This window comes from Neoarius graeffei, chromosome 6, assembly GCF_027579695.1.
Source record: "Neoarius graeffei isolate fNeoGra1 chromosome 6, fNeoGra1.pri, whole genome shotgun sequence".
NCBI lineage: Eukaryota > Metazoa > Chordata > Actinopteri > Siluriformes > Ariidae > Neoarius > Neoarius graeffei.
In genome coordinates this window covers 91,571,180-91,595,776 of record NC_083574.1, presented here as the reverse complement: position 1 = coordinate 91,595,776, position 24,597 = coordinate 91,571,180, and the positions used below count along the sequence as shown (strand labels likewise).

General features: G+C 42.0%; 2 protein-coding genes across 2 annotated transcripts; both read right to left on the bottom strand.

Annotated features, from left to right (window-relative positions):
- Window positions 1-465: 465 nt before the first annotated feature.
- LOC132887562 (extracellular calcium-sensing receptor-like) lies at window positions 466-4,886 on the bottom strand. Its single transcript, XM_060923029.1, has 6 exons — window positions 4,693-4,886; window positions 4,266-4,560; window positions 3,292-4,077; window positions 2,670-2,894; window positions 2,413-2,536; window positions 466-1,379 (listed from the first exon to the last, which is right to left on the bottom strand). The coding sequence occupies exons 1-6, from the start codon at window positions 4,797-4,799 to the stop codon at window positions 466-468; spliced, it is 2,451 nt and encodes an 816-aa protein (XP_060779012.1). The 5' UTR covers window positions 4,800-4,886.
- A 2,574-nt stretch (window positions 4,887-7,460) lies between these two features.
- On the bottom strand, window positions 7,461-11,632 carry LOC132887561 (extracellular calcium-sensing receptor-like). The gene is made up of 6 exons (XM_060923028.1): window positions 11,439-11,632; window positions 10,921-11,221; window positions 9,944-10,729; window positions 9,508-9,732; window positions 9,180-9,303; window positions 7,461-8,374 (listed from the first exon to the last, which is right to left on the bottom strand). Exons 1-6 carry the CDS (start codon window positions 11,543-11,545, stop codon window positions 7,461-7,463), a joined length of 2,457 nt encoding a protein of 818 aa, XP_060779011.1. The 5' UTR covers window positions 11,546-11,632.
- Window positions 11,633-24,597: the final 12,965 nt, after the last annotated feature.

The window sequence follows — 24,597 nt, the reverse complement described above, 5'->3', positions numbered from 1 at the left end:
AGGAATGTACCCATGAATATTTAATTGCAAATGCAAAGAGGGCATACATTGAAATGAATATTCATTAGAACCAGAGATTATGAACTGTTTGTGGATATCAAAATTCCACTTAAATTCAGCAGGAATTCATGAATGGTGTGGATGTAAAAACATTAATAAAGCTGACCCTATGCATATTAAAATATAAACTATCCTGATAACATAATGCAGAGGCTAATGCAAGCATAATCACATTTATTCTTTGACTGTACAGTTCTGAGACTTGAGATTTTTTTTTATAAATTAAACTCATATATATATATATATATATATATATATATATATATATATATATATATATAAATTAGTTTAATTTATAAAAAATCCAAAAAGAATATTGGTGGGCTTTGGAAAGTATGCATATCATAAACTGTGAAAAATGGCTGGACCTTTGGGTTTTTTCTTTTTCTTTTCCCCCTGTGGCTCTTAAAGTGCCTTAGAGGGTACTTTACCCATAAGGTGCTTTTTGGTATTCTGATCTGGCCTAAATACAATTATAAAACATTTGGGAGCAAAAATACAAATAATCAAACCGAAACTTGATGCCAAAATTGCAAAGATTTCAACAGCTACAGTGAATTTTCCAGGAGAGCTGACATAGGCTGGAATAAAGGTGATCCAAACTGCACAGAATATGAGCATGCTGAATGTGATAAATTTAGCTTCATTAAAATTATCTGGCAACTTCCGAGCCAGAAAAGCCAAAATAAAACATAAAAGAGCCAAAAGTCCAATATATCCCAGTACAGCCCAGAAACCTATGGTAGAACCTAAGCCACATTCCAAGATAATTCTTTCCTTGTACTGTTTTATGTTTTTGAAGGGGAAAGGAGGCGATATTGTTAACCAAAGCACACAAATAAGGACCTGTATAAGAGTGAAGGCAAGAACACTGAGTCTTTGTTGTGGAGGTCCAAACCATTTCATTATGTTACTACCAGGAAGTGTAGCCCTGAAGGCCATAAGCACAACTAATGTTTTCCCCAGAACACAAGAAATGCAGAGCACAAATGTGATTCCAAACGCTGTATGGCGTAGCATACAGGACCAGTCAGAGGGCTGACCAATGAAAGTAAGTGAACAAAGGAAACACAAAGTCAATGAAAAAAGCAACAGAAAGCTCAGCTCAGAGTTGTTGGCCCTGACTATAGGAGAGGTCCTGTGTTTGTAAAAGACAGCAGCCACACACACAGCCAGGAAGGCCCCAGCAATGGAGAATACTGTTAGGATGATGCTGAGAGTGTCATCCCAGGACAGGAACTCAACAGGCTTTGGGAGGCAGATGTCTTGCTTGGTGTTGGGCCAAAACTCAGGAGAGCAGCGCAAACAATCCAGTGAATCTAAAGAGCAAAATCACAATGGTTTAATATATGAAGCCTTATTGGCCACACACGATAGTTTACATTACAGTAGCACAAGGGAATAATGAATCAAGGCTATGAGTGCTGTCAGCAAGTTCTATTGTATCTGTTGTATAGTCTTCATGTAGATCAAACTCTTCAGCAGGAATAGACAATGACATATGTGGGCACCTGACCAATCACAGCCATACCGTATGTGCTTATTGAACAACGCACGACAAAATTAATCCCCCTTTCTTGTTAATATAACCTCCATTATTCTGGAAAGGGTTTCCAGTAGATTTAGAAGTGTGCCTGTTGTGATTTGTGTCCATTCAGCCACAAAAGCATTTGTAAAGTCAGACAGCGATGTTGGGTGAGGTTGCCTGATGCACAGTTAGTGTTCCAATTCATTTCTGAATGTTTCAGTGGAGTTCAGGACAGGGCACTGTGCAAGCCACCCCAATTCTTGTCACATCAACCTTGGCAAACCATCTCTTTACGGACCTCACTTTGAGCACAGGGGCATTTTAATGCAAACATGTTTGGACCTCTTAGTTCCAATGAAGAAAATGTTTTAATGCTACAGCACACACAGACATTTGAGACATACAAAGAGATGGTTTGCCAAAGTTGATGTGGAAAAACTGGAGTGGCCTGCACAGTGCCCTGACCTCAACCCAACTGAACCATTCTGAGATTAATTCGAAAACTGACTGTGCACTGATTGCATATCGGTCTAGACCAACCCAGGCTGTGTACTGTCTAGCCTGGGATTAGCCGTTTGAGTTATTTTTCTGTATTTAGTTGTACTTTGTATGGTTGGTACACTTCATGTACCTGACTTTGCACTTGTTCTACATCATTCTCGATAAGAGTGAAATGCCATGTAATGTAATGTAATGTAATGCAATTGTGTGCTTCAAAATTTATACCAACAGTTTACTGAAGAACCACCTACAGGCATGATGGTCAGATGTCCCCATACATTTGGCCATATAGTGTACAATTTCATATACTCTGTATTTATAACCTGTCTTGTTACTAATCTCTCCTTCAGCACATGGAATACAATCATAGCAGCAGACAGGCCTTCCCTTCTGCACAGCTTTCCTAGTGCCTGGAGGACAACTCTCACTGCACACAGACTCTGGTACCTATTAAAAAGTATGTACATGTATAGAGCTCATTAGACAAATAGGAGAACTGCATGACCAAAAACACATATCCAAAAATGTATCAATTTTTGCAATCCTGTTTTGTAATGTAGTAAAGACAGTTAGACTGCACCTCCGTCTGTGCGCCAACCCAACTGATATTTCTGCTCATTCTGAACTCCTGTCCTCTTGGTTTAGATGAATCATAATGGCCCACTGTTATGAAATCCAATGTGCCATCTTCACCAAACTGCCAGTTTATCAGTTCATAGGAAGCTGGAGGATCTCCACTGGAATCAAACCAGACCTGAAATCCATTTCTTGTCATGAAGTTCACTCTCTTGAGCTGATTATGTATCTACAGTGGTAGACATAATTTCATCAATGGTTCTGTAGTTTCAAGTCAGGATTAAATTTTCAAAAATACATAAGATGGACCATATTTCATTTATTTATTACAGACATTCTATCGCTGAGCTTTCTGCCAGCAGAATACATTAGGTCAAAGTCGACATTACGCATACTTTATTTTATATATGTATATACAGTATATTTGGATTAAATTGAAGGAACCTCTCTCTCTCTCTCTCTCTCTCTCTCTCTCACACACACACACACACACACACACACACACACACACACACACTAACTCAATAATAAAAATGTTAACTTTGATAATGCTTTAACTAAAGGGAAACATAAAGGTGAGAACAACTGGCTTAACTTATTATAAATAGATGTAATATGTTTTATACCTGCCATGGTGAAAATTTAATATTCTTGTCGCATTGGGTGTAATTACATATTAATCCGTGGATGGCATGTGCTATGGCATATGTTGCTTTGTACACCATATTAGTGACGCGCAACTGAGACGTGTCCGTATACGCGTTCCGGAGCGCACGAATGTCCTCAGTGCCGTCACATTGCCGTACGCTCTCAGTGATATCTGTTCGCCCTTTAAGGTTACAGGTGAACGAAGTTTCCCAAAATTCTGTTAACAGAGGCGATTTCAATGCTTCAGTGGGCGTCAGGTTTAACAGAAACTCTCGAAACCCTGGGATAACTGACCGGGGAATCCCAAACCCTATTGCACCGGCACACATGTTAAAGCGCAACAACTCGGGCTCTATAATCCATGTTTCGCTTCCAATCCACTGAAGTGGAGGCATTGGTTGTCGCGCCAGTTCCTCTAAGAGAAATCTCATGTCACCAGATGCAATAAATGCTACTATAACCCGGGCTGTTGATCTGCGGATTACGTTTGCCACTCTCTCTAGTTTACTGCGCGGCTGTGTCCTATAGTAGGCCTCGTTGTATTCCACACATATCCCCTCCGTTTGCGCAGCCTTTAGGAATGATGCCATTCCATAATTTCCATAATCTGAGTCGCTGCGCACTGCTCCAATCCATGTCCAACCAAAATGCTTGACCATTCTTGCCAGTGCGGCTGCTTGGTGTTGGTCACTTGGTATGGTTCTAAAGAAGGCAGGGTACTGATGCTTATCACTCAGACATGCGCAGGTTGCATAGTGACTCACCTGGAATTCAAAAAGTGTAAACAGTATAATTCAACCGTGTAGTTACATCAATAATCTAGACTATTTTAAAACTTATTTTCCTATGGTAGTTGTAATATAAAACGTATAAAATATTAGACAGCGCATAAATAAAACGATATATTTTTTAAGTATATATTGCAGAAAATAGAGTACCCTGAAATGTTCACCTGTGGAATTCCAAAAAGCCCAAGCATTCTAGCCATGCTTATTGATGGGGTGGATGCAGATTCACCTACGATAGCAGGTACAGCTGCAGATTTTGAACAGATATCTGTGTCATTAAACACTGACTCCACACCATTTGCAAACTGAAATGCAACTTTTATTGACATCGGCACAGAAGAGCATGAATCATGTATCCGGTATCCTAATGTGATGCCTGGTAGGAGATCTGTTCTGTTGTTGATCTCATGGATGGTAAACTCCATAGCACGGGCAAAGCGCAGTTCTCTGAAATCCATGCTGTTAGGATGCAGTAAGATATAAAAATAGCCTTAAACAAAAATAATAGTCTATCTTGCTTTACTTAATACTTAGGGTGTCTTCTGAAATGTTTACAAATTATAATTTAACCAATTTTTGTTCAGTCCAGACCTTCCAGAGCACTGCAGCTGTGATGGCTGCCAGGTGTAAGTGTTCTGCTCTGATTTCGTGTAGTAATGAATGGAGAAAATCCCTCCAATCACGAAGTCACCATTCATAAAAATGCCAGGTAGCTGAGGATCAGTCCACAGTCTGCAGCTATTCAGGTTGGCTTTACATACTGCAGGTCTGGGCACAGTTATCCAAATAATTGACACAAAAGGTATCAGACTAAAAATGAGCTGCATGGCACAATCAGTGGCACACAACACTCTGAAGGATACGATGGTTGGTCACATTTCTTTAAATAGCCTTCTTGCTGTGATGCTCCATTTTTTGGTGTAGGTGTGATTGGTTACAAAGGGGTGTGCTTATTCCTTATTCAGAAGTAATTAGGGTCTTTCTGTCTTTTTTCCTGTCTATACATACATACATACATACATACATACATATATTATAAGTCTTAGACATATAATAAAATAAACATCTAAGTATTATTAGGTCAAAACATGTTTAATCTTCCCAAGTATTATATAAATAAATAAATAAATAAATAAATAATAACCTCTCATCTCATTATCTCTAGCCGCTTTATCCTGTTCTACAGGGTCGCAGGCAAGCTGGAGCCTATCCCAGCTGACTACGGGCGAAAGGCGGGGTACACCCTGGACAAGTCGCCAGGTCATCACAGGGCTAATAATAATAATAATAATCTCATCTCATTATCTCTAGCTGCTTTATCCTGTACTACAGGGTTGCAGGCAAGCTGGAGCCTATCCCAGCTGACTACGGGCGAAAGGCGGGGTACATCCTGGACAAGTCGCCAGGTCATCACAGGGCTAATCTCATCTCATCATCTCTAGCCGCTTTATCCTGTTCAACAGGGTCGCAGGCAAGCTGGAGCCTATCCCAGCTGACTACAGGCGAAAGGCGGGGTACACCCTGGACAAGTCGCCAGGTCATCACAGGGCTAATAATAATAATAATAATAATAATAATAATAACTGAAAAATATTTATATATAAGTAAAGAAAGTGGCATACTACATAAAGGCAACTTTTTAAATAAATAAATAAATAAATAAATAAGGCTGTCAGGAGTTATTTGCAAAAACAGAAGAAAGTGTGACGTCAAAGTCCCCAGAAAATGTGTGGCTGATTTGCCAAGATAGTTGAAAAAAAACTTAGCCAGTTTTCTTATAAAACGTATTCATTTATTTTTACACTGTACCTGAGGCCACTGATGCATTTTTAAATGCAAATCAATCCATTATCTATTCCGCTTATCTGTCAGGGTTACAGGGGAAGCTGTCACCAATCCCAGATGTCTTTGGGTGAGAGGTTGGGTAGAGGAAAGTGGGGAGACTTGGGATAAGCTTTCCTCTTTTGTAGATTGTGTGAAATTCTTATTGCATGAGAAAGAATTCACTATACCCTCTTGCCACAGCATGAGTTTCTCAGCTTGTCACATATACTGGCTTTCAGGCTTCACATTTTTCTGTCATTATTTTTGACAGGAAGATATTAGACATTATGTTTGGAGACTTGGGGCATAGTGGGGAGACATGGAGCAAAAATAAAATACCCACGCCTACATATTTTATTGTTTATTTATTATCAAAAGATGGAAGATATGAACTGTATGAACATACAATGCTGGTACAGCTATAGAAAAATGTCAGTTTACCCAAACTGGATGAGACAAAACTGTTCCATTCTCAAGAAGGAAAGAAATTAGCTTAATCCACGCAGGTATACACGCCCATATTTTTAACAACATTTTTTAAACAATTTTATATTTCAAAACCACAAAAAAAACCCTGTAACATGAACTGTCCAAACTCTCCCCATCTGGCCATTTTGAAAAAAATTCTGAAATGTTTCCCAGAATTTAAGTTGCATAAAAAATACTATATGTGGTAACTTTAGACTACATACTTTCATTTCTAACAAATCCTGAATTCAACAGCATTTATCATCCACAGAATGGAGGTGGATTGTGAAGTAGAAAAGATAGGTTTTGGTTAACAAAAATATTTAACTGCAAAGACCTTGCTGCAGTGTCCAGCTTTGTGGCTCCAAAGGAAGAAGGTTACTCGAAGGGGCAACATTTCACGTCTGATGTAATCTAAAACCTGACTGGTTGAAATTAATTTATTAGAATAGAAAATGTCCCAAGTCTCCCTGGTCCCAAATTTCCCCACTTGCCAGTAAGTGGTTTAAATTTGCCACCAAGTGTTTACAAATCTCAAATCTCATCTCATTATCTGTAGCCACTTTATCCTGTTCTACAGGGTCGCAGGCAAGCTGGAGCCTATCCCAGCTGACTACGGGCGAAAGGCGGGGTACACCCTGGACAAGTCGCCAGGTCATCACAGGGCTGACACATAGACACAGACAACCATTCACACTCACACCTACGGTCAATTTAGAGTCACCAGTTAACCTAACCTGCATGTCTTTGGACTGTGGGAGAAACCGGAACACCCGGAGGAAACCCACGCGGACACGGGGAGAACATGCAAACTCCACACAGAAAGGCCCTCGCCGGCCACGGGGCTCAAACCCGGACCTTCTTGCTGTGAGGTGACAGCGCTAACCACTACACCACCGTGCCGCCCCACCAAGTGTTTAACTATGTAAAAATATTTTCATTATGGGGATGTCTATAATAAAAATGATCAACTCCCTTACATTTTGCATATTTACACAATATATAATTTAACAGTTATGTTTAAGGTACTGAACCATAATGTTCCCTTTGCTATTTGAATAAGGATCTCAAAGAGCCTTAGAAGGTACTTTACCCATTAGGTGCTTCTTGGTATTCTGCTCTGGCCTAAAAATAATTATGAAACATTTAGGAGCAAAAATACAAATAGTCAAACCAAAGCTTGAAGCCAAAATTGCAAATATTTCAACAGCTACAGTGAATTTTCCAGGAGAGCTGACATAAGCTGGAATAAAGGTGATCCAAACTGCACAGAATATGAGCATGCTGAATGTGATAAATTTGGCTTCATTAAAGTTATCAGGCAACTTCCGTGCCAGAAAAGCCAAAATGAAGCAGAGAAGTGCCAAAAATCCTATATATCCCAGCACAGCCCAGAATCCTATAACTGAACCTAAGCCACATTCCAAGATAATCCTTTCTTTGTAATGTTTTAGATTTTTGAAGGGGAAAGGAGGTGATATTTTCAACCAAAGCACACAAATAAGTACCTGTATGAGAGTGAATACAAGAACACTGAGTCTCTGTTGTGGAGGCCCAAACCATTTCATGACATTACTACCTGGAAGTGTTGCCCTGAAAGCCATTAACACGACTAATGTTTTTCCAAGTACACAAGAGATGCAGAGGACAAATATGATCCCAAAAGCGGTGTGGCGCAGCATACAGGACCACTCAGAGGGTTGTCCAATGAAAGTAAGTGAGCAGAGGAAACACAGAGTCAGAGAGAAGAGCAACAGAAAGCTCAGTTCAGAGTTGTTGGCCCTAACAATAGGAGAGGTCCTGTGCTTGTAAAAGACAGCAGCTACACACACAGCCATGAAAGCCCCAGCAATGGAGAATACTGTTAGGATTATGCTGAGAGTATCATCCCAGGAGAGGAACTCAACAGGTTTGGGGAGGCAGCTCTCTTGCTTGGGGTTGGGCCAGAACTCAGGGGGGCAACGCAAACAATCCAAAGAGTCTAAAAATAAATAAAATTACATGATAAAGATATATTACTGGACTTTTTAATTCATATAAGGTAAAGCGTTAAACAAGACTATTTCTCCAACAAATCCATTCACAAGCATTGTATTTCGAACTGCAATTTTACTTTTGGACCGTTAGAGATCCTTTAAAGTCTAGTTTGCCTTTTTTGAACTTTCTCATATTATTTTAAATAGATTTATTTATTTATTTATTTAAGTATTACCCCTGGTTTGCTCACCATAAATTCGACATATTTAACACTTATTTTTTGCCAGACTGTCTGGTGGGCTGACTGACTGAGTCCAGTTCTTGAAAAACACATGTACAAGGATTCAAGCTAACAGAATTCCAATCTTGCTACTCTTAGCTAGCAGGCATTGAGCAATAAACAGGAATATTAAGTGATGAACATGCCTCTACTGACACTTGTGCTACAAATGCCATACAGCCATTGGTAGTCCTGCAAAACTAGGTTTGCCTAATTTCCTTGTTTTATTGTTTCTATCTTTGTATTGCAAAACCAATGCAAATAAAATGTCACTGATGGATTTTTGGGTTATTAAGTTGATTACACTCTGAACATTTGAGGTGTATATGGGGTTGTCCTTGGATGGACTACTGCAGTACATGGCTTAGTACAACCCTATTGTTACTATATGAAGCAGAAATGAAGACAGACTGGAGCCATAACCAAGCATATATTCAGTCATGCAATGAAATATACTCAATTGTGTGGCTTGAGATTGAGAAGACAAAAAAAGAGAGAGTCTACAACAATGTGCACAAAGATACACAACCTGTCTTGTTGCTGATCTCTCCTTCAGCACATGGTATACAATCAAAACAGCAAACAGGCCTTCGCTTCTGTACAGCTTTTCTGGTGCCTGGGGGACAGCTTGCACTGCACACAGACACTGGTACCTACCAAGACAAAAAGGCACACATAAATCTCATATTATATTTTAAAATTAAAAGCTTCGTAAACCCCACAAAACTGCAGTCTACTGTTTTCCTTAATTGAATCAGTTGTATAAAGACTACTAACAGTTCTGTGAGAACTGGAGGTGTGGTGAGGTGAGGTGAGGTGAGGTGAGGTGAGGTGAGGTGAGAGAGCAATAATTGTACCTGTGTCTGTCCTCCAACCCAGCTGATATTTCTGCTCATTCTAAACTCCTGTCCTCTTGTCCTGGATGAGTCATAATGTCCCACTGTGACAAAATCCAAAGTGCCATCCTTTTTAAACTGCCAGTTTATGAGTTCATAGAGAGCTGGAGGGTCACCATTTGAATCAAATGAAACCTTAAAGCCATTATTCGTGGTAAAGTTCACTAGTTTGAGCTGACTGAGTATCTGCAGAAAGAATTTCATGAAATGCCATGGCACAGTGTGACTATGTCTAAATATAGAAAGTATGTTTTACTTGGAAACTACAGCTACTGTTGAATAAATAACTTCATATAAACTTGAATAAATACTAATATCAGTACAGATATATATTAATATATTCACATATTTATGCATCCTCACAATATGAAAGCTTTTCAATGAAGCAGTTTTATACCTGCCATGGTGAAAATTTGATATTCTTGTCACACTGTGTGTCATTGCAGATTAGTTCATGAATGGCACGTGCTATGGCATATGTTGCTTTGTACACCATGTTAGTGACACGCAACTGAGACGTGTCTAAGTATGGGTTCTGGAGTGTGTGAATGTCCTCACTACCATCACATTCTCGTACACCTTCTATAATGTCTGTTCGCTTTTTAAGATAACAATTGAATGAGCTTTCCCAAAATTCTGTTAACAGGGGCGATTTTAGTGCTTGGGCTGGAGTGAGGTCTAAAAGGAACTCTCGAAGGCCAGGAATAACTGATTTGGGAACACCAAACCCTATTGCACCAGCACACATGTCATACCGCAGAAAGTCAGGATCAGTGATCCATGTTTCACTCCCAATCCACTGAAGTGGAGGTGGTGGCTGTCGTGCCAGTTCTTCTAAGAGAAATCTCATGTCTCCTGTGTGCATAAATGCAATTAGAACCCGGGCTGTTGATCTGCGGATCACATTTGCTACTCTCTCCAATTTACTGGGTGACTGTGTTCGGTAATAAACCTCAGAATATTCCACACATATCCCTTCATCTTGCGCAGCCTTTAGGAATGATGCCATTCCATTATTTCCATAGTCTGTGTCACTGCGCACTGCTCCAATCCATGTCCAACCAAAATGCTTGACCATTTTTGCCAGTGCACCTGCTTGGTGGTGGTCACTAGGTATTGTCCGAAAGAAGGCAGGATACTGGCGCTTCTCACTGAGACAGGCACAGGTTGCATAGTGACTCACCTGAAATTCAGACAGTGTAAGAGAAAAGAAAAGAAAATAGAAAGTAATGTAAATAACTTTAATCAACTTTTTTCCCCATTACTAGTCATAAAAGTGTGCATTTCTGTGTTATTGCTTGCACACATAACACTGCATAGACTACAACAAAAAAATTGAGTCAGAATATAGTAAATATGAGCCATTATTTTAACCTGCGGGATTTTAAAAAGACCAAGCATTCTAGCTATACTGATTGAGGGAGTTGAAGCAGAATCTCCTATGACAGCTGTTACTGCAGCAACTGCAGATTTTGAACAGGAATCAGTATTGTTGAAAACTGACTCAAAACCATTCGCAAGCTGAAATGCAATTTTTATTGCCATTGGCACAGTGGAACATGAATCATGTATCTGGTATCCTAATGTGATCCCTGGGAGGAGATCTGTTCTGTTGTTGATCTCATGGATGGTAAACTCCATAGCACGGGCAAAGCGCAGTTCCCTGAAATCCATGCTGTTAAGACAGAGTAAGATATAAAAGCAATAAGATATAAAAACAAAATAATAGCACTTGCTATTTTTACATTTTCACAATAATCACAGAATTAATTCAGTAATGACAGAAAAATAAAAACATACTTAAAGTGTGATGTCTATAAATTAATTAAATTATATGTTTTTATATTCATAACAAAATCCCTTGTTCTGAGTTGTTCAATCAACACACGAACCTTCCAGAGCACTGTAGCTGTGATGGCAACCTGGTGTAGGTAATTTGTTCTGATTTTGTATAGTAATGAATAGTGAAAATCCCTCCAATTACAAAGTCTCCATTCATAAATATACCAGGTTGCTGAGGAAGAGTCCATAGCCTGCAGCTGACTGTGTTAGCTTGACATGCCTCATAGTTGAGCACAGTTATCCACAGAACTGGTACTAATAGCATCAGACTGGAAAAGAACTGCATTGCTGAATTTGTGACTCTCATCACTCTTAAGGCCAGAAAGCTGCTTCACAATGCTTTAAATAATCTTCTTGCTTGGATGCATTGGGAGTGTAGGGAGTGGTTATGCATTTATCAACCAAAGTAATGCAGATTTTTGCATACAATTGTAGGACAATAATGGGTGTAATGATTTATATTATTTGTTAAAGAGGATTATATGTATCATGGGACATTTCAGGGCAGAGTTTGACTGTGAGGTATATAAATGTTCTTTGGCTAAAGCTATTCCCTTTAGTCCATTGGCTTTAAACCAGGGGCATCATGCTCAGTGTCTGACTGGCCCACCTCAGCATTTTTTGAGCCATTTAAACCATAAATTAAGGCTATTGTTTTAATATATAATTTTCACAAAATTTTACTAATTCAGAGCACAGCTTTTTTACTCTAGTGGCAGTAAAGAAGAAATCATGCACAAACTATATATAAGTGTCTTACATTGCTCAGGGAAATTGGACACTGAAGGATTCAGACAGGTGGGATACATTAGATGTTTTTATTTATTTTGATATTCGTGTTTCAGCGCAACATCATACACTCAAAACACACACACACACACACACACACACACACACACACACACACTGCTCTGCAAGTTATCTCTTCCCTCTCTCCTTTCCTGATGCCACTGAAAAAGAGGAGACAGAGACACACCCACTCATCAGTCTAATACAGTTCTGGTATGATCACTTTTGCCACTCACCACCCCTGGCCTTGCTCTCTGTTCACAAACAGATGCTCAACAATGTCCTCACCTCCACATAACCTGACCACCCTGACTCTGGCCAGGGAACCATCCGGCCTGTAGCTGACACCACCCCCAATGGGAGAGGAAATCCATCACAGCCATCTGCGCCCCCAGCCTGTAGACCACCTCAAACTTAAAGGGCTGAAGAACCAATTACCAACAAGTGATCTGTGCATTGCCATCCCTCATGCAATTGAGCCAATGGAGCAGGGCATGAGCTGAGCAGAGGGTGAATGGGCATCCTAGCTGGTCGTACCATAGGGTGAGAATCACCCACTTAATGGCTTGGCATTCTTTCTTGATGGTGCTGTGCTTAGTCTCTTGCACCAATACTTTCCGGCTGGTGGAGAGCACTAGGTGCTCCACCCCCTCCATCACCCGGGACAAAACAGCCTTCAGCTCCCTGTTTGATGTGTTCGTCTGCAAAACAAAATGGACAGAGAACTTAGGGGAGTGTAACAGTGACCTGCCACATAGTGCAGCTTTTATCTGAGTGAAAGCCTGTTAGCATGGCTTCATCCACTGGACTGGATCTGGTGCCCCCTTTTTTAGTGAGATCAGTTAGTGGGCTGGTGACATCTGAATAATCAGGCATGAACCTACAATAAGAGCCAGCCAGCCCTAGGAACTGTATGACCTTTTTTATCTTGGGCCTCAGACAGGTTGCAATTGCTGCTGTCTTGTCAATTTGGGAATGCACCTGCTCATGACCCAAGTGGAAGTCCAGATACTGTACTTCCACCTGTCCAATCACACATTGCATTCATCATGCATCCACTCGCTAAACCTTCCATTCTATCACCCCTTCATCTGTAGCTTCCTGCACCCTACCTTCTCTTCCAGACCCTAAGTCCTTTTTCTCCTTACCATTGGAGTTAGTCACAGACACTCCTCTTCTTACTTTCCTCATCCATGGATCTCCTCTGCCCTCTATCCTCCAAACCTAGGAATGTTTCTTGCCCTGTTTCTTGGCTAACAGATGTGTTGCACAGCAATCAGAGAGAATTAAGAACAGCAGAGGAAAATGGGGAAAATAAACACAACTTTACACAGATCTTGTCTCTTGCCTCACTCTCCTGTCGAAATTCTCACCTGAATTTACTTCTGCTAAGACTGCCAAGGAAAAGTTTGAAACGTATGCACTAGAGCCTCATAAGCTCCACAACATCTTTTCTTCACTACTTAACCCACCAGCTCCTCATGCTCTGTCCTCCTGACTTCTAAAGACTTTGCCACCTTTTTTGATGGGAAACTTTGAAAAAATCTTTCAGACTTTCCCTCCTACCTCAACTCCTACACTACACACTCAGGATTCCTCTTCTCTTTCACTGGCATTTTTTTCTAACCTAGTAACAGGATAGAAAAAAGGAGTGTTAGGGGTGTCAGAGAGGGGTAGTACCTCTTATGAATGGACAGTCATACTCTGTAGACTAGATCTGTAGAGTAGTTCACCCGCAATTGGACCTCATCTGTCACTCAACTCTCACCAATGGCTCCAAGTAACTGTTAGCATGCAACAGTGGCGACACCCTGGGCAATGGCTTCGACTGGCCATCTAAACTTGGTGAGGGTAGCCGACGGGTCGCAAACCCTTGGTGACATAGGGCTTGTCCACCCACTGCATGTGAAGACTGGTCCCATCTGACTGAGCATACAAGGCTGTCAGACACTTAATGCCCACCGGCCAAAAAGATGGTCCCAGAAAGCATTGTGGAGCGCTTAGGGCATGACAGGACACGTAGGAGTCCTGGCCATCCACTGCAGCAGGAGGGGTCTCCAGGTGTAACGGTCTCCGTGCCACTGGACCTAGGTTCCATTTGCCAAGAGAGTGGGATTGCCCCTGTGCAACAGCCCTCCCACTTTAAACAACTCCCGCACAGGTATCTGTGTACTCAACCAACCTGAAGGCCTGTGGCAACAGGGGAGTGGCAAAAGGGACAGGTGGAGGTAACCACTTGAGGTTCTAGTCACAAGCCTGCACGTAGGTGGCCTGTGGACAAGTGGTCATTATTCTTTGTATTGGGCAGGAGAGAACCCCAGCAGCATCCCAGGCGACTGAGCAGCCTCTTTAGGGCAGCACTGCCCACCCTACATAGGGAGGGGCCAAGAAAAGATGGCCCAAAGAAAGCTTGCCCAAAACCATTCTGGTCAGTTCACCATGGCAGATGGGATTACCCACATAATGGTCAAACCAAAGGTAAAGCAAAGAATCTAACCATCGGTGCATGGAATGTACACACACTCATGGACTGAGATATTGCCTCCAGACCCCAGAGATGAACAGCCCTTATAGCCAAGGAACTAGAAAGGTATAATATAGATATTGCAGCAATTAGTGAAACCAGACTAGCAGAAGAGGGATCTCTGACAGAGTCAAGTAGCGGATACACTTTCTTTTGGAAAGGCAAAGCTCAACACGAGGCTAGAATACATAGAGTTGGATTTGCCATCAAGTCTAGTCTTCTCAGGCAGATCCCAGACATCCCTACATGTATCAATGAAAGGCTCATGAAGTCCCACCTCCCCATCAGCAACAAGCATTTCATCACCCTTATAAGTGCTTATGCTCCCACCATGACAAGCACAGAGGAAGACAGGGAATAGTTTTATGCAGACCTGGACACCCTACTGTGCACTATACCTGCCAGTGACAAGCTCCTAATGTTAGGAGATTTCAATGCCAGAGTGGGCAGTGATTACGAACAGTGGAAAGGAGTGATAGGGAAGCATGGACTTGGGAAGGCAAACAGTAATGGATTTCTACTACTGAGCAAGTATGCCGAGCACAACCTGGTGATAACCAACACCATGTTCAGGCAGGCCAACAAGTACAAGACAACATGGATGCACCCAAGATCCAAACAGTGGCATCTCATTGACTATGTGGTCACTTGCCAACGCGACAGCAGTGATGTTCTTATCACGAGGGTGATGCGCGGTGCTGACTGCTGGACAGACCACAGACTTGTCTGATCAAAGTGCAAGATCTACATAATTCCCCAACATCATAAACGCCCAAAGCTCAGCAGACCAACATTTAACACAGCCAAACTTCAATCTGTCAAATACCAACAAGAGTTCAAGACTACACTCGACGACAAGATAAAAGCCATGGGACCTTCAGCTGATGGACCAGAGGAGTAGTGGAGCAGGTTCAGGGAAGCCGTCACGAAGGTGGCCAGGGCAGTACTGGGTCCAAGAACAGGATCGCATCAGGACTGGTTTGATGAGAACAACGAAAATGTACAAACTCTACTTGATGAGAAGAGAAAGGCTTACATAGATTGGCAGAACCACCCAAACTGCATATCATGCCATGATAGATACAAAGTCTGTAAGGCAAGTGTACAGAAGGAGCTTCGCATTATGCAAAACAAGTGGTGGGAACAGAAAGCAGAGGAAGTGCAGCACTATGCAGAAACAAACAACCCCAAAATGTTATTCAATGCCATCAAGGCCACTATGGTCCCATCAGAAGTAAAACAGCCCCCCCCCCCCCCCCCCCCCATGTCATCAGATGATTTAACCATCATCAAAGACAAGGAGGGTATCAGGGAAAGGTGGAAGGAGCACTTTAGCCAACTTCTCAACCGTCCATCTACAGTAGATCAGACAGTTCTAGAACAAATCCCCCAGGGAACAGTTCTGGAGGACCTCAACCTTCCACCTAGTGAAGAAGAGGTTGGGACAGCCATAAAGCAAATGAACTGTGGTAAAGCCCCAGGAAAAGACAGCATTCCCACAGAACTGTACAAATCACTTGGGATGGAAGCATTTAAAGCATTTCATGATGTTCTCCTGTCCATCTGGGATGAGGAATGTATGCCTGCTGATCTTCGTGATCCCACTGTAATAGTACTATACAAGAAGAAAGGAGCAAAATCAGACTGTGAAAACTACAGGGGGATATCTTTACTTTCCATTGCCGGGAAAATCCTCACTCACATCCTTCTCAACAGGCTCATCACAAACATTTCTGAGAACAACCTACCTGAAGCTCAGTGCCGATTCCGCCCGGGCCGCAGCACCACGGATATGGTGTTTGCTGTGCATCAAGTGCAGGAGAAATGCATTGAACAGCATATGGACCTACATGCAGTGTTTATAGACCTTACTAAGGCCTTTGACTCTATTAACAGGGAGGCACTGTGGTCCACACTCACCAAACTGGGCTGCCCACGCAAGTTTACTACGCTAATCAGGCTGTTCCATGAAAATATGACTGGAAAAATTCTTTCTGATGCTGACTACTCAGACTCTTTCAACATCTCCACTGTTGTGAAGCAAGGGTGTGTCCTTGACCCTGTGCTGTTCAACTTGTACTTCATGCAGGTCTTGCTCCACACAGTGAAAAACTTCGATCTAGGAGTATATAGTACATCAAGTACAGATCTGACAGATCAGTCTTTGACCTCTGCTGTCTCACTGCTCGAACTAAGATTGTGGACAAACTCATCCAGCAAGTTTTATTTGCTGATGACTGTGCCTTTATGGCACACAAGGAGAACCATCTACAGGTGATTGTGGAATGCTTTGCAGAAGCGTCAAAGGTATTTAGTCTGACCATCAGCCTAGGAAAAACAGTGGTCCTGGTGCAACCAGCCCCAAACACCACACAGCCCTTGCCAAACATCACCATAGACACAACGCAACTGAAATGTGTGGAACACTTCCCATATTTGGGGAGCACAGTCTCTGCAGATGGATCCCTGGACAAATAAGTCACAACCAGGATCCAAAAAGCAAGCCAGGCACTTGGGAGACTTAGGGTAAAGGTCTTGCAATAAAAAGGCATCAAACTGACCACCAAGATCATGATCTACAAAGCGGTAGTACTCTCTTCACTTCTTTATGGATGTGAAAGCTGGACCTTGTATCGCAGACATATCAAGCAGCTTGAGCAATTCCATATGAGGTCACTACGTAAGATCATGAATATTTCTTGGCAAAACAGAGTCACCAACCAGGAGGTGTTAGACTTAACCCAATGCACAAGTGTTGAAGCAATTCTTCTGAAGTCCCAACTTCGCTGGACTGGCCATGTTATTAGAATGTCTGACAACCATATCCCCAGACAACTAACGTATGGGGAATTGAAGCTGGGCACACAGAAAAGAGGAAGGCCCAAGCTGAGACATAAGGACACACTAAAAAACAACCTCAAATGGTGCGGCATCCAACCATCCCAACTGGAGTCATTGGCTTCTGATAGAACAGCTTGGAGGGCACTCATATCCCGAGCGGCTACATCTTTTGAAGGGGATAGGAGGCAGCGCCTCAATGCTGCAAGGGTCAGACACCACAGGATGGCATCCACAGTAGTCCTGACAATGGACCATCAATGTACAAAGTGTACCTCAGCATTTGGTCTCAGGAGCCATATGAGGTCCCACCCCCCATGATGAGAACACAGACAGTCTTCTTTGGCAACGAAGGACCACCACCAGTAATAGAAGACATCCTGCAAAGCATCTTGTTATCACTCTGGATCCCTCAGACATCAGCAACAACTGACTGGTATCACTTCACTCTTTTCATTCTAAAATCCTTGAATGAATTATCTACAATTAACTGTCACCCTCTCTCACACAGAACAACCTCCAAGATCCTAACCAGTCTGGCTTCATTCCACTGTATGAAAAGTTGGATTTTCATCAGTACTATATATTGTTGTGGAAGTGCAGGTTAATGACTGTTCACATTAATTTGTAGACAGCCCAAAAAACTGCCAGGAATTGTTGTGGAGGAGGTTGGCAGTTCAAACACCCCCCCACCCCGAGGTCAAAGGGAGGCTTTTATATACAGTATAGTCAAGCCGGAAAGTCTGCATACCTCTTTCACCTTCTCCACATTTTATTATGTTACAAACTTATTCTACAATAGATTTAGTTCATTTTTTGTCACACAATTCTACACAAAATAGCCCATAATGACAAAGTGAAAGCAAGTTTTTAGAAAATATGCAATTTTATGTTACTGACAAAAAGTTTATTTAGGGGTTACATATCTGTACACGGGGCGGCACGGTGGTGTAGTGGTTAGCGCTGTCGCCTCACAGCAAGAAGGTCCTGGGTTCGAGCCCCGGGGCCGGCGGGGGCCTTTCTGTGTGGAGTTTGCATGTTCTCCCCGTGTCCGCGTGGGTTTCCTCCGGGTGCTCCGGTTTCCCCCACAGTCCAAAGACATGCAGGTTAGGTTAACTGGTGGCTCTAAATTGACCGTAGGTGTGAATGTGAGTGTGAATGGTTGTCTGTGTCTATGTGTCAGCCCTGTGATGACCTGGCGACTTGTCCAGGGTGTACCCCGCCTTTCGCCCGTAGTCAGCTGGGATAGGCTCCAGCTTGCCTGCGACCCTGTAGAAGGATAAAGCGGCTAGAGATAATGAGATGAGATGAGATATCTGTACACACCCTTAGCCTAATACTTGTTTGATGCACCTTTGGCAGCAATTACAGCTTCACGGTATCTTGGGGAAAGAAGCTCCAAGCTTGGCACACTTGTTTCTGGACATTTTTGCCCATTCCTCTTGGCATATTCTTGCAAGCTCCATCAAGTTGGATGGGGAGCATTGGTACACGACCATTTTCAGCTCCTTCCACAGATTTTCAATTGGATTCAGGACTGAGCTCTGGCTGGGCCACTCAAGGACATTCACAGACTTTCTCCAAAGCCACTCCCTTTGTTCTCTTGGCTGTGTGCTTCAGGTCATTGTCATGTTGGAAGGTAAACCTTCGCTCCAGTCTGAGGTCCAGAGCAGGTTTTCTTCAAGGATTTCAGTGTACTTTGCTGCATTCATCTTTCCCTCTCTCAGAAGTAGTCACCCCATTCCTGCTGCTGAAAAACATCCCCACATTACACAGAGTGCAGAATTATTAGGCAAGTTGTATTTTTGAGGATTAGTTGTATTATTGAACAACAACTATGTTCTCAATCAACCAAAAAGACTCATAAATATCAAAGCTGAATATGTATGGAAGTTAGAGTGGGGCGTTTTTAGTTTTGGCCATTTTAGGAGAATATGTATGTGTTCAGGTAACTTTCACTGTGCAGAATTATTAGGCAACTTAATAAAAACCAAATATGTAGCCATTTCACTTATTTATTTTCACCAGGTACACTGATATGACAACTCCAGATTTCCAAATAAACATATCTGACATTCAAACACAAAACAAAAACAAATCAGTGACCAATATAGCCACCCTTCTTCATGAGGACACTCAAAAGCCTTCCATCCATAGATTCTGTCAATTTCTTTATCTGTTCACGACCAACGTCGTGTGCAGCAGCAACCACGGCCTCCCAGACGCTGTTCAGAGAGGTGTACTGTTTTCCCTCTTTGTAGACCTCACGTTTTATAATGGACCACAGGTTCTCTATGGGGTTTAGGTCAGGTGAACAAGGGGGCCATGTCATTATTTTTTCACCTTTCAGACCTTTACTGGCTAGCCACACAGTGGAGTATTTGGACGCATGAGATGGAGCATTATCCTGCATGAAAATCATGTTCTTCTTGAAAGATGCTGACTTTTTCCTATACCACTGCTTGAAGAAGGTTTCTTCCAGGAACTGGCAGTAGGTCTGGGAGTTGAGTTTGAGTCCATCCTCAACTGGAAAAGGTCCAACAAGCTCGTCTTTGATGATACCAGCCCATAGCAGTACTCCACCTCCACCTTGCTGGCGTCTGAGATGGAGTGGAGCTCTGTGCCCATTACTGATCCAGCCACAGGCCCATCCATCTGGCCCATCAAGAGTCACTCTCATCTCATCAGACCACAGCACCTTAGAAAAATCAGTCTTAAGATATTTCTTGGCCCAGTCTTGATGTTTTATCTTGTGTGCCTTACTCAGTGGTGGTTGTTTTTCAGCCTTCCTTACCTTGGCCATGTCCCTCAGTATTGCACACCTTGTACTCTTTGACACTCCAGGAATGTTGCAACTCTGGAATATGGCAGAACTGGATGCTAATGGCTGCTTGTTAGCTTCACGCTTGATTTTCCGCAGATCATGTGCAGTTATTTTGCGCCTTTTTTTTTTCACACGCTTCTTTCGACCCTGTTGACTATTTGCAATGAAACACTTGATTGTTCAGTGATCACGTTTCAACATCTTCGCAATTTCAAGAGTGCTGCATCCGTCTGCAAGACATCTCACAATTTTAGACTTTTCAAAGTCTGTCAGATCTCTCTTCTGACCCATTTTGCCAGAGGAAAAGAGGTTGCCTAATAATTATGCACACCTGATATAGGGTGTTGATGTCATTAGACCACACCCCCTCTCATTACACAGATGCACAGCACCTGATATACTTAATTGGTAGTAGGCTTTCAAGCCTAAACAGCTTGGAGTGGGACAACATGCATTAAAAGGATGTTGTGGTCAAAATACTCACTTGCCTAATAATTCTGCACTCCGTGTATGATGCTGCCACTGCCATGCTTCACTATAGGGATGGCATTAGCCAGGTGATGAGCAGTGCCTGGTTTCCTCCAGACATGACACTTGGTATTCAGGTCAGAAAGTTAAGTTTTGGTTTCATCAGACCAGAGAATCTTGTTTCTCATAGTTTGAGAATCCTCTAGGTGCCTTTTGGCAAACTCCAAATGGGCTGTCATGTGCCTTTTATAAAGGAGTGGCTTCCATTTGGCCACTCTACCATAAAGGCCTGATTTGTGGAGTGCTGCCTGGATGGTTGATCTTCTGAAAGGTTCTCCCATCTCCACAATGATATACTGGAGCTCTGTTAGAGTGACCCTTGGGTTCCTGCTCACCTCCCTGGCCAAGGCCTGTATTCCCCGATTGCTTAGTTTGGCTGGGTGCCAGGTCTAGGAAGATTCTTGGTGGTTCCAAACTTCTTCCATTTACAAATGATGGTGGCCACTGTGGGTGGCACGGTGGTGTAGTGGTTAGCACTGTCGCCTAACAGCAAGATGGTCCTGGGTTTGAGTCCAGAGGCTGGCGAGGGCCTTTCTGTGTGGAGTTTGCATGTTCTCCCCATGTCTGTGTGGGTTTCCTCTGGGTGCTCTGGTTTCCCCCACAGTCCAAAGACACGCGGGTTAGGTTAATTGGTTACTCTAAATTGACTGGAGGTGTGAATGGCTGTTTGTCTCTGTGTCAGCCCTCCGATGACCTGGCGACTTGTCCAGGCTGTACCCTGCCTCTCGCCCATAGTCAGCTGGGATAGGCTCCAGCTTCCCTGTGACCCTGTAGAACAGGATAAGTGGCTACAAATAATGGATGGATGGAAGGGTGACCACTGTGCTCTTTGGGACCTGTAAAGCTGCAGCAATTTTCTGTACCCTTCTTCAGATCTATGCCTTGACACAACCCTGTTTTTGAGGTTGCAGATAATTCCTTTGACCCCATGGCTTGGAGTTTGCTTTGGCATGCACTGTAAACTGTGCGACCTTATATAGGCAGGTCTTGGCAATCCCCAATCATGTCTAATCAATTTAATTTACCAGAGGTGGACTCCAATTAAGTTGTAGAAACATCTCAAGCAATATCAGTGGAAACAAAATGCACCTCAGCTCACTTTTGGGTGTCATATCAAAGGGTGTGCACACTTGTGCACATGTGATATTTTACATTTTGTTCTTTTTTAATAAATTAGCATAAATGTCTAAAAATCTGCTTTCACTTTGTCATTATGGGCTATTTTGTGTAGAGTTTTGTGACAAAAAATGAACTCAATCTATTGTAGAATAAGTCTGTAACATAATAAAATGTGGAGAAGGTGAAAGGGGTGTGCAGACTTTCCGGCTTGACTATATAAATGAAAATGCTGTGAGCTACATAAATGCAAATCAGGATAGTGGGGGATTTTTGACTCACCACTGGTCCAGAGGTTACACCTTTTTTTCTAAAAGGTACTAACACCATTTTAAGTAAATCTCTGGTATAAATAGATCAGGCTTAGTATAATTATAGACTCACAAATCGTAGCTTGAATAGATTTGCTTTATCTAAGTAAGTATGCTATGATGAATACCTTGTATGCCATGAGCAATGGGCAATAATGTTATTAAAAATGTACAATTTCTTTCAACAATTTATTTTATTCAGGGTTCATTCAGTTTCAGAAAATTTAATAGTGTTTCACTTACTTGTTTTATAATACTTATTATCCAGATTGCACTGGAGTATAAGGTTGCTGCAATGTTTGTTGGCTTGGGCTTTGTTTGGTTGGAAATTATTTAACAAATCAAGACTCAGACAACAAAGAGGTTTTTTTTTTTTTACCATATTAATACAGTTGTTACAGAAAAAATACCACAGTAAACATTTCATTAACTGGTTAATTCATAAGTAGATTCCATGCATTCAGCTACTTAACATTAAAAAAGTCAATATGGAAACCATAAATGATGGTAATTCAAAGAGCTTATTATACAGCCCCATTTCCAAAAAAGTTGTGACGCTGTGTAAAACAAATAAAAACAGAATGCAATTATTTGCAAATCATGGAAACCCTATATTACATTGAAAATAGTACAAAGACAACATATCAAATGTTGAAAGTGAGATTTTTTTTAAACATATGTTCATTTTGAATTTAGTGTCAGCAAAAGGATTCAAAAATTTGAGATAGAGCAACAAAAGACTGGAATGGTTGTGTAATGTTTACAAAAAGATAATAATAATAATAATAATAATAATAATAGGGGCAGCACGGTGGTGTAGTGATTAGCACTGTCGCCTCACAGCAAGAAGGTCCAGGTTCGAGCCCCATGGCCGGCGAGGGCCTTTCTGTGCAGAGTTTGCATGTTCTCCCCGTGTCCGCGTGGGTTTCCTCCGGGTGCTCCGGTTTCCCCCACAGTCCAAAGACATGCAGGTTAGGTTAACTGGTGACTCTAAATTGACCGTAGGTGTGAATGTGAGTGTGAATGGTTGTCTGTGTCTATGTGTCAGTCCTGTGATGACCTGGCGACTTGTCCAGGGTGTACCCCGCCTTTCGCCCGTAGTCAGCTGGGATAGGCTCCAGCTTGCCTGCGACCCTGTAGAAGGATAAAGCAGCTAGAGATAATGAGATGAGATAATATTATTATTATTATTATTATTATTATTATTATTATTATGTTAATTGCCAACAGGTCAGTAACAGGATTGGGTATAACAAAAGACCATCGCAAAGAGGCTGAGTCTCTCAGAAGTAAAGATTTGTAGGAATCAACCACTCTGTGAAAGACTGTGCTTGCAAATAGTACAATAATTTGGAGATCACATCATCTGTGGTACATAATATCATACAGAAAATCCAAGTGAGAAGTCTGTATGCAAGGGACAAGGCAAAAGAGCAATACTGGATGCCCATGATCTTTAGGTTGTCATGTGATACTGCATTAAAAACAGACACAATTCTACAGTGGAAATTGCTGCATGGGCTCAGGAACACTTCCAAAACCCATCATCTGTGAACACAGTTCATCACTGCATTCAAAAAGGTAAGATAAAACCATATAAAAAATTCAGAAACACTGCTGCCTTCTCTGGGCCTGAGCTCATTTATGATGGGCTGAGGCAAAAAGGAAAGAGGAGAGGAGCCATCCAGCTCATTAACAGTACACAGTTCAAAAGCCAGCATCTGTGATTGGGGGGGCAATAGTCACATGGCATGGGTAACTTGCATATCTGGGATGGCACCATTAATGCTGAATAATATAGACAGGTGCATGGAGCAACATGGTGCCATTCAGATGACCTCTTTTTCAGGGAAGGCCTTGCTTATTTCAGCCAGACAATGCCAAACCATATTCTGCATGTATTACAACCGCATGGCTCCATAGTAATAGAGTCTGGGTGCTAAACTGGCTTGCCTGCAGTCCAGATCCGTCTCCCATTGAATACATTTGACGCATTATGAAGTGCAATATACGACAATGGAGACACCGAACTGTTGAGCAACTGAAATTGTATATCCGGCAAGAACAGGAAAACATTTCACTTTCAAAACTACAGCATTTGGTATCCTCAGTTCCCCAACATTTACTTGTTGGGGAACTGAGGATACCAATTGCTGTAGTTTTGAAAGTGAAATGTTGTTGTTCAAAGTAGAAGTGATGCAACACAGTGGAAAACATGCCCCTGTCCCAACTTTTTTGAAATATGCTACTGGCATCAGAGATAAGCATATATTTAAAAA

What these genes read in the sequence shown, in the direction of transcription:
- LOC132887562 (XM_060923029.1), bottom strand. Translation starts at nt 4,799, where the DNA reads ATGAATGGTGACTTCGTGATTGGAGGGATTTTCTCCATTCATTACTAC. An exon ending in CAGCTGCAGTGCTCTGGAAG is followed by an intron (nt 4,561 to 4,692) that starts GTCTGGACTGAA and finishes GCATCCTAACAG; the next exon opens with CATGGATTTCAGAGAACTGC. An exon ending in GGCTTTTTGGAATTCCACAG is followed by an intron (nt 4,078 to 4,265) that starts GTGAACATTTCA and finishes TTTGAATTCCAG; the next exon opens with GTGAGTCACTATGCAACCTG.
- LOC132887561 (XM_060923028.1), bottom strand. Translation starts at nt 11,545, where the DNA reads ATGAATGGAGACTTTGTAATTGGAGGGATTTTCACTATTCATTACTAT. An exon ending in GTCTTTTTAAAATCCCGCAG is followed by an intron (nt 10,730 to 10,920) that starts GTTAAAATAATG and finishes TCTGAATTTCAG; the next exon opens with GTGAGTCACTATGCAACCTG. An exon ending in GGGTTGGAGGACAGACACAG is followed by an intron (nt 9,304 to 9,507) that starts GTACAATTATTG and finishes TTGTCTTGGTAG; the next exon opens with GTACCAGTGTCTGTGTGCAG.